This window comes from Mugil cephalus, chromosome 3 (genome assembly GCF_022458985.1).
Source record: "Mugil cephalus isolate CIBA_MC_2020 chromosome 3, CIBA_Mcephalus_1.1, whole genome shotgun sequence".
In the NCBI taxonomy this organism is placed as follows: Eukaryota; Metazoa; Chordata; class Actinopteri; order Mugiliformes; family Mugilidae; genus Mugil; species Mugil cephalus.
The window spans coordinates 5,009,161-5,022,287 of record NC_061772.1 but is presented as its reverse complement, the minus strand read 5'-3'; the positions used below and the strand labels follow the sequence as shown (position 1 = coordinate 5,022,287).

Genomic DNA, 13,127 nt, shown 5'->3' with positions numbered 1-13,127 from the left:
TTTTTGGCTTCTGTGAAAAAAAGAAAGGATTAGAGTGAGACAGTCAACAATGCACTCACTTCATATCAGGTCAGATTAATATGTAATGCATCATCAGTTTTAGCCTGGAAAACATTACAGGTTAGAATAAATCGTGACTGAAATTACATTAAGTTAATGCTTATTTAGGGGATTCTTGTTACATGTTAACGCTAATGCTAACGGCTAGGTAACACAACGTTAGTTACGTGTTTCACAGGTGTCCACGCAGAAGTTCCATTTGCTACATTACCCTCCACAGTGGTTCGACTTACTTCTTGTAATATCTTTGTTGGAAAGGGTTCACTAAATAAAGGCAACCCCTCTGTGTTCATAAAAAGTGACAAAAGAGACAAAAGTCATCATTCAAATGCCTGTATTACTGCATGTGTCCATTCAAGACATTGTTATAGGCGTCTGATTTGTATGCCTTCAACTTTTCTTTCATGTAGATGCTGGTTTTATGATTAGGTCCATGTAAATGTCTGCCCATTACATAGTGTGAAGTCCTGTCAAATCATCCATAACTCACTGGATGGATGATTTGACAAATTACGTTAATCATTATTTGGGAGATTCTTGTTACACATTAATGCTAATGCTAACCTGTCTGTCTCAGGCAACATACTTTGTTGCAAGTTTACAGCTTTTTCTTTGGATTCTCTGAATCTTTTCAAAATGTGTGCTATATGCGCAGTAGATGATGAAATATCCATATTATTTGCCAGCCAACTGAATATTTGTAAATTGTTGTGTTTTTGTCTCTGTCACAACTGATTGAAATGTGTTTTGGATATCAAATTTTGCAAAAAGCAGATCTCAGATCATTACGGGAGACCTCTAGCAATGCAATGTTGTTAGCTCAGATGATTTGGATGTCTGATCAGAAATGGGGTGAAGATAGGAATAATCTGGAAAGGACATTCATCTTTTTCAAAATGACTAATAATACTTAAATTATCTGTGCTACAGTGCACTAGACTGGTTCCTCCCCCAAGCTTCTTGTTCTTGTTGTTATGTAGTTTGAACACAGGAAGTGCATTCTGTTTATTGGGAAGTAAGAAGCATTACAATGTCATACCTCCTCACTGAGGTATGCAACTGACTGGGCAAACCCGCAGACACGCTGGTGTGCTTTTCATTAGACATCCCACCATGCCACTCTGTACATGTAGACGTTGTTAAAATGAATGTGGTTCCTGTCTGCTGGCAAATCTCTCTCATACCAATTCACACAGAAACAACATACTTTGCCAGGTCTTTCACATCAGTGTGTTGATTGAAACACCAGGAAGGTGGCAAGGACAGTAGTCGTATTTTGAACAAAAATATTTTTTTTCACCTTCACTGGAACTCCTAATTACACTGTCTTTGGTTTGAACCACAGGTGAAAATGTGTTGCTGAGTTATTTTGATTTCTTTGCTCAGTTACAGGTCAAAGTGACTTACAAGTCATTTAGTCCGTTCACAGGAAGTGGTCTTTTCACCAGATCAGATCATTTGAGATGCAACTCTCCACTAGATACCATTGGTCATTTACACTGGTGCAGCTCTTTAATTCATTGGGAAGACCATCAAGGGTCCAGTCTGACCACCTATCCTAAAAGGGCAACAAGACATGGCAATATACATGAAATGTCTGTAGAGATATATGTTCAGCATCTTGGAATAACCTGAAACTTCATTTCAAATGTTGTTACATTAAACCTTAACCACTGGCTCAAAGCATGTGTGTGGGTTAAGGAAATGTTCTGGAGAAAGGACACATGATCTTCAGAGATGCTATAACTGAAGCATAAATGAACGTTTCTTAGGAAACTGCTTTTTATATATATAACCCGTACAGCATCTTCAATCCAAAGATTACAAAACCCCGTACTGTGCCAACCCTGACCGTGATTAGTACTTGCTCTCCCATGCTGCCTCCTTCCTCTCAGCAGACTCATTGTTCCTTCCTCTCCGCCCAGCTCCTTTGAATGCCCCTCAGCCTCCACTGCCTCAAACACCCTTATGTACCTCCTACTCAGCTTGTCCTCCCCTACACTATCCCGCCAGCCCCCACCCATCAGTCCCCCCTCACAACATTAAAGTTGTGGGGGGACAGTTGAATAGTGTGCTGAAAGACTGTTTGAGTACCACGTAGGTATCAAAGTGCCGTATAAGTGCAGACCACTGTTACCATTTAAATGTAGATGATAATTCTCAGTTGTTGTTGTTATAAAAAGATAACTTGTAGCTGCTGTCAAATATTTTATCAGAGCGTCACAACTTTGGACCCTGGCTTGAAAGTGATTCTGATTCTGAAAGGATTGTTGACTGTTTCGTGACACATATGGAGGAAGAACAACGCAATTAGTATCATATTTGAGGTCACTGTCTTAACACGCACACAGTGTCATTTATCATTTACCTCACAAATATATTAGACCTGAAGCATTCCCATTGTGTCCATCCATCCACGATTCTGTCAGAAAAAATGTCAACAGCAAACAGCATTTATCTGATCAACAGTCTTCAACAATCTAACACTGAATCGAACTGAACTGGTTTTTGTGCTTGATAAATAAATGAATATCATATTGTTTTATTTATCAAACAAAGGAGACAAGAAGTTTCTTACAAAGCTATGATTATACTTTCTGACTTTTACTTGTGACACATTGGAGAAGCTACAAATCTCTGATGGGAATCATTCTGGTCTGAATAGCGCATTAAACAAATGACCAGAAACAGAAGAAAAAAGTGTGTGACTCTGTGACAGAGACACACAGTCTTGAATGTCTCTGATGGCTGATGACTTGTGCCTGGTGTAGAAACCAAGTAAAGGAGAAAACAAAGAGGAAGACAGTGAGCAGCTGTGGTTTGAGAGTTGATCGTTATGCATGTATATTTTTAGTGAACGACGTATATACAAACAGACCTGTTGTTAAAAATATATTGTTTTTCTGGATTTATGTGGAATATTTTTCAGGGAAAGTGACTTTTTCTAAACAAGGCAATTTGAAGTTTATTCCAATGGGTAGAAGGAATGAAAGCTCCACTTTAAATTGATTACTAAAGTCATAATTGACGGACCCAATAATTATCATCAATAAACTGTTTAAACAGCAAAACCAATGTGACGCTCTCTGCAGTGAACCTCCCACCCCCCAGTATTCACACACTTACTAGCGATTTGTACTGGTGGTGTGAGTGTAGGTGTGTGCTGCTTGCATGGGAATACTTTTTGTATTTTGTGTGTGTATGTGTGTGTGTGTCTGTCACAGTCATTGATGGCCTCTAGAGTTTCATCCTTCCACAATCCATTGCCTGTTGGAAGGTGCAGCCGCTCTGTAGGCATCTGAAACCTGCAGCTAACAATCAAAGAGCTGTAGGAGTATAGGACAGACATATCTGGTTACAGAGGGAGAACAAGTGAATGAGAGTCAAAGAGTGACAATGCCAGAATGAGAGAGCAACGAGAAAGAGAAAGCATGTAAGAAAGGGAAAGGGACAAAAACATCACAGAGGCAGTTATTTTCATCTGTTTTATGAGTGAATAAACAATTTCTATTTACAGTAAGACAGGAAAAAACACCACACACAACTGTGGATATTTGGCTCTGTCGTGTGATTCCAGGGAAGCGCCCGCAAAACAGACCCAGTTAAAGGGCTGGTAGTTGGTCGTTTTCGTGTGATTCTCTCCCAGGGTTTTTTCCCGCGTCACCTCTCTCCACTAGTGATACCCTGCGTTTGTTGGCCGTTGCACCATTTCCAATATCCTAGATCTAACCATTTCAAAACACTCCATTAAAAGCTAGTGAGAAGCTTATGTCCCACAACCAGATGTCACATTATGGGTCTAGCTGGTGAGATGATATAGATGATTTGACACTATATAATTAAACCTGAGTCAAATTGAATCTGAACAAGACACCATATGTTGAGTGTGGTCAAAGGATCCTTTGAAATAAAGTAAACAAAGAAGAAATACAAAGCAAAAATTAAAAAAGCAAGCAAATAAAAACACACCTTTCTGTTTATCGCTAACAGTAATGTAGAGATCACCTGTTCCTCACAGAAAGCAGGTGGCAGATGAAGAGAGGTGATCCCCACTAGAACATCTCAGCATCGACCTACGTTATATCCCTGCACAGCATAACAAAGTATAGCCAATGTGCAGATATTTTATTATTATCAGTAGAAATACGACAATATGAGAACAGTTCATGTTTTCCTCACATTACTAGACTGAGTACCTGGGGTCTGGGTTTCACACAGTGTGTCAACCCAGCAGTCTTTATGCTCATACTTTCTTATGATAAGCTGAGCTGAGAGGCGTCTGCCAGTACATTTGAACCAGCCAAATCTCTGCTGGTGACTCTGTGGACACCCCTATGTTTCTGTACGTCTACAAACCAAACTCAATCTGAGAGATGTATAATAAAAATCAAGCAAACATTCAAACCTCTTAACACGATGTGGACACTTTGTCTTCCCCCTCTGACAGTGAATGTCACTGTGTGCCTGTGAATGTCGGCAACCCCACAGTCCCGTCTCTTCTCGATTACTTCCTCTGAATGCTGAGTTTCATAGTTTTTTTAGTTTGTTTGATTTTATTTGGAGAATCAGAAACGTCCTGACCACCAGAAATGACAAAATCATGAAATCTAAATTACGCTACATTTTTTTTTCTTGTTTGTTTTTGTTGAAATGACTGTTGTCCGACCGAATTATTCTAAACTGCGACTTTCATTTCTTTTGCAAGTTTTGCGAAATGGTCATTAGGCAAATTAAAGACTGGACAAGGGCTGGGATGAAATAAAATAGCAGCATAAAGGGCTAGGTAAAATAAAATAGTTTCCAATTTGTTTGCTGTGTGCTGGAACTGTACTAGACTTCTTTCTGAAGAGCCTGACAAGCAGGTGAGATCAAAGTCACTGGGACAAAAGAGGCTCAGCAGCGATTTGTCAGGAGACTAGAGGCAGCGGTCGGGTTCAGCCCTCTGATCACCGCCTCACCAAAGAAATCTGCCCATGAGAAAAAGTACAGCAGAAAGGGTTCAAAGGTCATTTTGATTTGCTCTGGACTACTGGTACCTCCTTTTCCCTCCACTAAATGTGGAAAGAAAGAAAAGAACCTGGCTAATAACCTTTGTATTACTGCAGAAAAGAAAACCTTTTGTCCCAAGAGGGGTTTTGTGGGGTAGTGGTGGGGGGAGAATTTTGGGGAGGTCAATTAAAAAAGGAGCCCTAAAATCCTTGCTTTCATTCATGTCTGGAGACGAGAAAAGGGGAAAGTTAAAATGTATGCTTTCGGGTGTTGTGTCAGAGCACTTCACATGGTTGGATTTGGATTAATTTGCCAAGTGGATGGTGGAAAAGGGAATGGTTGGAAATATTTCAGTTGAGTAATTCTAGATTTTCTCTGGAAGCAAATGCACTGCTCATTGTCTTTTTTTTTTTCTCTAAACACAGGTGTGAAGGCACCTAAGATGTATTGAGGGCCTGATGCCACATTGAAAGGTGGTCAGGAATGCAAGTGTGCAATGTAATGTGAACTAAAATGGCTCCTTGGCCACAGTGAAGGACCAATTAGTCAACTTTGTATTGTGCAGTCAGCAGGTCAAAGTTCCCAAAGTTGATTTGCTCTGACAAACAATTTGGACAGGGTTCTGAAGTCGGTACACAAGCCGAGGCCACTGAACAGAAACTCCAACCCCTTTCTCTTACTGAGCACAATTTTTTTTGTCCTGTTGGTCCTGTTCAGATGTGTAATGTTTCCATAAATTACATTATCAATGGTGCATTTCAAACATGTATTTGAGATCTGCTCCAATGCCTAATTCTATCCCTAATCTAGCCCCTTTTCTTTTCTGAGTTCAGGACTCTATAGGCTTCAAGGGTCAGTTTGGTTCTGCAGAACTGTGGCTAGACCCGGGTTGGACAGTTTACCATTTAAAAGATTTACACTTGTTTTCTAGGATTTTATGAAGAGATATTCATTTGACCACACCAAATTTTATTGTTATTTCATGAAGCCAAAATAGAAATTTTCAATACTTTTTAGTTTGTCTGTGATAATACATGCAATTATTTTCTCTTTCAGAGCAGGTATCTGATTGATTACTTTACTGCTGGTTGGGTTTTACATTTTCACTGGGTGTGTTTCTGACTGACTTTAACATGAAGATCTCTTATACATTACTCCAGGTTCCAGTGCCATGGTGTTCCCTTAATCAAATCTTAATCAAAAAATGAGAAAATCCTTTCTGAGTCAAGTAGCTGCTGAATGAGAATGCTCAAAGTACTGTGTTGTGAGACTGTTTTTGTTGGGAAAAACTAATATCTGGATTTACATCTTGCATAAATTTCCACCTAAAAACAACATCACATGCAGCAGCACACATTACTCTACACGTGAAGAGGAAGATGTGCGTTCAAGTGCCTTAAAAACTGAGAGCATCTGCCCTGCCTATTGCTTGGCTGCTTTGTGGGCAGAGTGGAGGGAAGCGTAATTAAAATAGTTTCTGAGAGAAACAACACACCACATCTAAGGTTCCACCCTCTTCCAGCATTTACCCACATCAAGAGCAGCTCACTTAGAAATGGCCACCAGAACAACCTCTGATACATGCGGCCTGGCAGATGTTTTGGTATGTTGTCTGACCCATGAGGGGTCTCAGAGACAAAATGTGCAGCTGCCTTTTTCTGATCATCAGGGTAAATAAAGTGACAGAGGTAGCTAGCGGGGTGATGTATGGGAGGGGAAGACAAATTACTATATCTGCTCTCTGGGGTATTCCCACCAGAGAGCCCTTCATAGCAGAAGTGGAGCAGCGCCAAAGGGCAGAGAAATTTGTAGATGATGGTGCTAATTACCAGAATGCAAACCATAATGTGACCAAGATGGAAGCAATTTAGGCAGTAGTCATTTAGCCTGCTGCTCTTCCGCCCACCGGCTGTGGCCCAGCCGGGGCATCAGGATGGGAAAATTCTGGGACAATCTATTGATTGGGTGAAGGATAAAGAGTAAAAGAGGGACTCTGTGGTGTGAGGAGCACATGAGGAGAACCCTGTATTTAGGATTAATTTGCTCGACTTCTGCAGCCTGTAGCATCACAACCGCTTAAGAACAAAGAGAGCTGTGAACTTTTAAATGATGAGGGGAAGTGTTGTGTGTGGCCTCCCCTCTCTGCAAGATATCTGTGAACCTCTGCGTCACATGCTGTTATGAGGCAAATTACACAAACTTGATATTGACCTCAGACTGTCATGGTGGTTTTACTGTGTAAGCACCTGTTAACTGGAATGAGTGTTTTAAGCGGGTGCTAGGTAGATGTGAATCACCCGAAAAATTAGGGAACGACCTCCAGTTATAAAGCATGCCAGTGAGTCAGTGACTGGAGGAATAAATACCAGACGCCTGTAGTTTACTTATTTATTGAAGATTGGTTCCAGCTAATGTCGTATTCCTCACCTGCTTCCGCGGCAGACACAGGCTCAGTCCGCCTGTATCATGTCTAATTGTTCTTTTAGAATATTTCAGAAGAGGAGTTCAGAGGATAGGACTATTCCTCACTCAGCCACTATGTAATTTTATCCATGCCGCTGTCTCTCACTTCACACAGGGCTGATACCTTTTACCTCCCCCTTTCCTTTGTATCAATTGGTTGGAGTTCAGCCTATTGTCGCCACAACCCTCTTTTATATCTGCGCTCAGTCTGAGCAGAAGCGCTCAGTCAGGTCCATAGGAGGGCTTTCCAGCAGTAGAGGCGAGGAAGATACCACCTCGGAGACCGCGGTGTTGTCAGAGTTGCCTATCGGTGTAGGATGTGCGCAGGACAGGAGCTCTCCAGCGCGGGTCCCTGACACTTTAATGGGATCCCAAAAGTCGGACAGGAGTTCTAATTTTTTTCGCCACAGTCGTCGCTCCCCGGTCATGCCACAATGCTGACGATACCTCTGCTGATGTTGCTGAGCCTGATGAATTCCGTTAGTCTGCAGGCCCGCTGCGCACCGGGACAGGTTTGCGACCCACGGCGACGGAGGGACGCCGGGGGGCGCGGAGGAGTGTATGAACACCTCGGAGGTGCGCCGCGACGCAGGAAACTTTACTGCGCAACCAAATATCATTTACAGATCCATCCTGATGGGAAAATAGACGGGTCCTTGGAAGAAAACAACCCATTCAGTGAGTGTTTTACGCACAGAGACTAACTAATATGACACCAGGACTTCGTTTCAGGATCTCGTTATATTAAAATGCATTGTATTATGTGATTTGTTTCTGTCTACATGCCCGTTATTAAAAGAGCGGATGCAACTATTCTATCAAGATTAATCACAGATTGTTTCGGAGCTATCCATCTTAATCTCAATCGGAACTCTCAGCCAAAGTCTCAGCAGAGACGTAAATGATGAATTTATCTAATCAGCGCACATTAGAGTCTTTTATCAGCGCTGCTGACTAATCAGACGCTGATTTAAAACACCAATACACATCGAGAAAGAGCGCTAACAGGTGGCAAAAGCTTTAACGAAACCTACTCTGAATAGGAAACAATAGGAAACGTTTTTTTCAGTTTGGGGTAAAATTGTTTTTATTATTCCATTTCTAGCTTTGAAGAATTATTGGCGGAGATATTCATAAATCCTGTACAGTATATTGCATTTGCCATCATACTAAATCTGAAAGAATTAAACAACCCTAGTAATGTTATGTACCTGTTATACTTGTCTCTGTACTACAGGCATCCTGGAAATTACAGCCGTGGATGTGGGTGTTGTGGCCATAAAAGGGCTGTTTTCTGGGAAATACCTGGCAATGAATGATAAAGGACGGCTGTATGCGTCGGTACGTATGCATGGATTCATTGTTTTGTCACCATCTCCAAAAATGGAGCACCTGTATGACAGCAGCCGAGAGCCTCAATGTCCAGGCAGAAACATCGAGTTTGACATTGTTATATAAAGTTGCTGTAAAGTTACACGTGTCGTGAACTATTATTTTATGGCTGGTTTCTAGTGCAGTCATGCAGACTTGAGCAGAATGAAAACCAGAGATCCTTATATGAATAAAAAATAAATAAACGGCATCCTGGAAGGAAATTGTGTCTCACCACTTTCTCCCTCATCATCTCCCCAGGAAGTTTTTAATAAAGAATGTGAGTTTGTGGAACGGATCCACGAGTTGGGGTACAACACCTACGCATCCCGCCACCACTCTACAGAGCACCCGCCAGGAGGCGGCAGCAGCAGCAGTAAGCGTCGAGCCAGTGCCAAGCGCCAGTGGTATGTGTCCATTAATGGCAAAGGACGGCCGCGACGAGGCTTTAAAACTCGAAGCACGGACAAAGCCTCGCTCTTCCTGCCCAGAGTGCTGGGCAACAAGGACCATGAGATGGTGAGGCGGCTAAGGGACAGTCCGAGCGCACACCACCACACCCATCACCAAGTCCGGCGCGGTGAACGCAGGAGACGCCGGCACCGCGGAAAAGGCAAGGCTCGACGACCAGATGGGTTAGACTTTTAGAGAGGGACCTGCCTTAATGGTTCCATGTTTCGCCCAAACACGGATCCCTAATATCGGCACATACAGTGGCCTCGCTGCAGCGGAGGACGTTTTTGATCCTGACGTGTGGATTAGTTTTACTGATGCACGGGATGTTGAGGGCAACCCCAAGAGCTGGGGTCCATACATTAAACCCTCCACTTCCAGGAGACTCACGCAGCTGCATCCTCTATTTATTGAGGCGTGACTTCTTCAAAACGCTACTGCCTTGTACACACCAAAAGTTAATGTCGCTGAAAAAACTCTTGTTTTGTCAAACTTTTGTTCGAGCAACCATGTCCCCATTCACTTCACACAGAGCAAACCTTTATTTTGTAAATACATGTATAGCAGCCTTGTAGCTTTTCATTTCTGAAGATCTGAGATGACAAGCAATATTCTGCTGATTCGAAATGCTAGGAAACACGATGGATACTGAAGAAAAGACTAAACACAGCAAAGCACTTTTTTGTCATGGTCACATTAAGAAGAAAAGGAGAAATCAGTGCGAGTCATAATCCACTGCTGTTGTGACTTTCTTACAATGTGATAGTCTACTGTTTGTAAACGTAAAGAAGTTCTTTGTATATTTTAATAATGAATCTGAATATTTATTTGGTGCCTGCATTATAAGTTATTTATAAGACCACTTCTGCATTTTACTCACTGATTCACTGATGATGCTGCTGTTACATAGTTTTGAATCACCACCTGGTTCCAGCATAAAACACATTGATCCCAGGAAAAAAAACAACAGTGTCTGATTTGTTACAATGGTTGCCTCACTCAAATGTCCATATATATATGATATAATTTAAATTAGTTTTATATTTAAAACAAATATATATATAATTTAATGTGTGTTAAAACATGTTTTCTTGTATGCAGCTGATGTTGTTTTAAGGATAATAATCATGATAATAATATCAGTGTGTGTCATCTGAACATAAAATATATATAGTCTTTCAATGAAAGTAGTGTCAATATCCCCGTTAATGATTTAACTGGAGCAGACAGGTGTCGCTGCTACAGTCGTCTCTTCCTGCTGCAGTTTATTTGTTAAAGTGCCCGTCTACATCACTGATGAGCAGAAACTCTATAGACAACCATTGCTGCAAAATTCTTCCCAAACAGCCTTCACTCTTGTTTGGATGTTCACAGATTGTGCTGCCTTACTCCCATCTATAGGTAGCCGCATACAGTATAAAGCCTTGTTATTCTATACCTGCAGGCTGGGGAGGCTTCCTGGCCTGGACAATAACCCCTCCCAAGGGGGGCCTGGGAAGAAATGCCGCCTGAGAATTTGGAGTTTTTTTTTCTTTTGAAATACTGACCAAAAGCTACTGAGTCGATAAATAAGGCTGGCCCTGCTGAAAGCGGAAACTGTGTCATACAAAGCGTAACAACTTGCTATGGCTTGTTGTGAATGCAAAACTCTAATATTACTGAACAGGAATGCAGGGCCTCAGAGAGGTTAGGGTCTAATGTGGCCCTTGTCTGTCTGTTTTATTTAGCAACTAGCACTGTATCTTCTGAATCGGACAAGCCCTTACCATCCATGATGTCCTTTACATTTGCACCATTACATTATTATGATAGAACTCATCCACCTTGCAACCAAAATGACAGTCATCTGCAACGTCCTACGAGAAACCTCGATCTACTTGGGAATCATTTTGTCATGAATTGCATGACTTCTAAATGATCCTGAGTTGATATTTCAAAGATTGAAACACAGAGGATCTCTTTCACTACAGCTTCAGTAAGCTTGGTATAAATTTGGAACGTTACTGTCTGTCTACTGCACATGTGCAATGTGTTTATCATTAGGTTTTAGAGCCTATCTATTAAAACTATTTAAGAATTATGAATTTTTTATAGGTGTTCTAAAATAGTTTTCACTGATTAGATTATATGAGCACAAGTCATCTTCGGCTAAAGAGGACTGTGAGTAAACCTTTCGAAGGATTCACACACTTTTGAAGTTGTAGATAGAGCATTACAAAAAAAGCCCATAAAGCATTAATAAATAAGTTATATTTATTAATAAGTAGTGGTGCACAGGAAAGTTCACTTGCTGGCTCACTTGTATGGCTTTCCACCTCTCCTGGCGTGTTTGCCTGGATGGGTTAAATTCAGAAAGTCCTTGCACATTTATACATTTATGCACCGCAAATAAAGCTGATTGGAATTGGTTGTAAATAGTGACCCCTACAGGCAGACAGCCGTCTGTCTTTCACACACTTGTAGCGCAGCCGTGAGTCAACGTGCAGCCAGTTGTCTCAGTTTGGCGACACAATGCCCTCTGCAGGCAGCTCAAGGCCGGGTAACACAGGAAACTTACTGCACCGTCAGTTTAGATTATTTTGTAATGGCAAGAGAGCAGAGGACAGAGATTTTGTTCATGACAACCAAAATGTTTATTTTTATTCATTTTTAACCCACATAAAAATGTTGATCTTTTCATCTGCCCAGTGAACAGCTTTGGTTTTCAGCTCAGTTGAAGGATTTAATTATGAATCTTAATCATGAACCAAAGTCGGACCAAGTTTCAAATTGAGTTTTCATTCTGTTTTACATATATTTTTTTCTCCAAGTTGGCCACAATAATGTGAGTACTTAGAAAATACCTTGCTCCAACTTCATTTTCAGTGGCAGCATACTAAATCTGGACATAATTTTAAAAAAGGTGCTGACAATAAAAGCTCCCAAGCTATGTTTACTGTTCGGTTGTGAGTGATAGCTCATTACTTCTGTAATCAGCTAGCCGGCCACAACAACAACACACATGTCGTACCTTACAGATCACTGCAGAAAAGAACTTCTTACTAATGTTTGTTTACCTTTTAATGTTGCACCTCATTGAACTGAAGATGAAAAAAAAAAGAATAAATAATTGACACTAAATTATAAAAGGCACAGACTTGTAAGCGATGAATAAACAGGGGACCAAATGAATGCTTGCGCTGAATGTAAAGACATTTTAAGCTCTGAATTGCAGCTGTCACCCAGTGAAATGTTAAACCTCTTTCCCACAGCATAATTCATTGCATACATGTAACCTAAAACCACGATGACTTGAGTACAACATAAACAGAAAATAAAGTGGAACATAACAAATCTCATCATGACTCGGAAAGAAACATATTAACCTTCCTTTATTTAAGGTGAAAACAGCTGATTACAGAACCATGGACAGCGACAGCACAGACTTACCAGTTTACACAGCCCACAAAAGTCTTAATTTCCAGAGAAACATCTCAGAATGGACCCGGTGTTTTATCAGTCATCAGTTCACATGGAATCCAGAGATCCACCTACTACCAGCACAGGAATATGTGGAATTTGTGACTGATTCATTATTCTGGTATTAAACCCTTCATCAGCTGAGACTTGATTAAATTCTCTTGGTCAGTTTTCAAGAAGGCATACCAGCTATGTTTCTTGGTCGTAATATGGTTCAGTAGCCCTACAGATATCATGCAGCTCTGAAGTCCATTCTGACCCTCTAGCAAGCCACAAGTTCCTGAGGATCAGGCAGTCCAGCGGTTGTTCTGGATGTGTGGGGGTCACTGAAT

At 41.1% G+C, this 13,127-nt stretch overlaps 1 protein-coding gene across 1 annotated transcript; it reads left to right on the top strand.

Moving 5' to 3' along the window:
• The first annotated feature begins 7,751 nt into the window (after window positions 1–7,751).
• fgf3 (fibroblast growth factor 3) lies at window positions 7,752–10,211 on the top strand. The gene is made up of 3 exons (XM_047581069.1): window positions 7,752–8,190; window positions 8,750–8,853; window positions 9,145–10,211. The coding sequence occupies exons 1-3, from the start codon at window positions 7,947–7,949 to the stop codon at window positions 9,529–9,531; spliced, it is 735 nt and encodes a 244-aa protein (XP_047437025.1). The 5' UTR covers window positions 7,752–7,946; the 3' UTR covers window positions 9,532–10,211.
• The last annotated feature ends 2,916 nt before the right edge of the window (window positions 10,212–13,127 follow it).

Coding starts and splice junctions, on each gene's coding strand:
- fgf3 (XM_047581069.1), top strand. CDS start 7,947: ATGCTGACGATACCTCTGCTGATGTTGCTGAGCCTGATGAATTCCGTT. Junction 8,191..8,749: donor GGAAGAAAACAACCCATTCA/GTGAGTGTTTTA, acceptor TCTGTACTACAG/GCATCCTGGAAATTACAGCC. Junction 8,854..9,144: donor AAGGACGGCTGTATGCGTCG/GTACGTATGCAT, acceptor TCATCTCCCCAG/GAAGTTTTTAATAAAGAATG.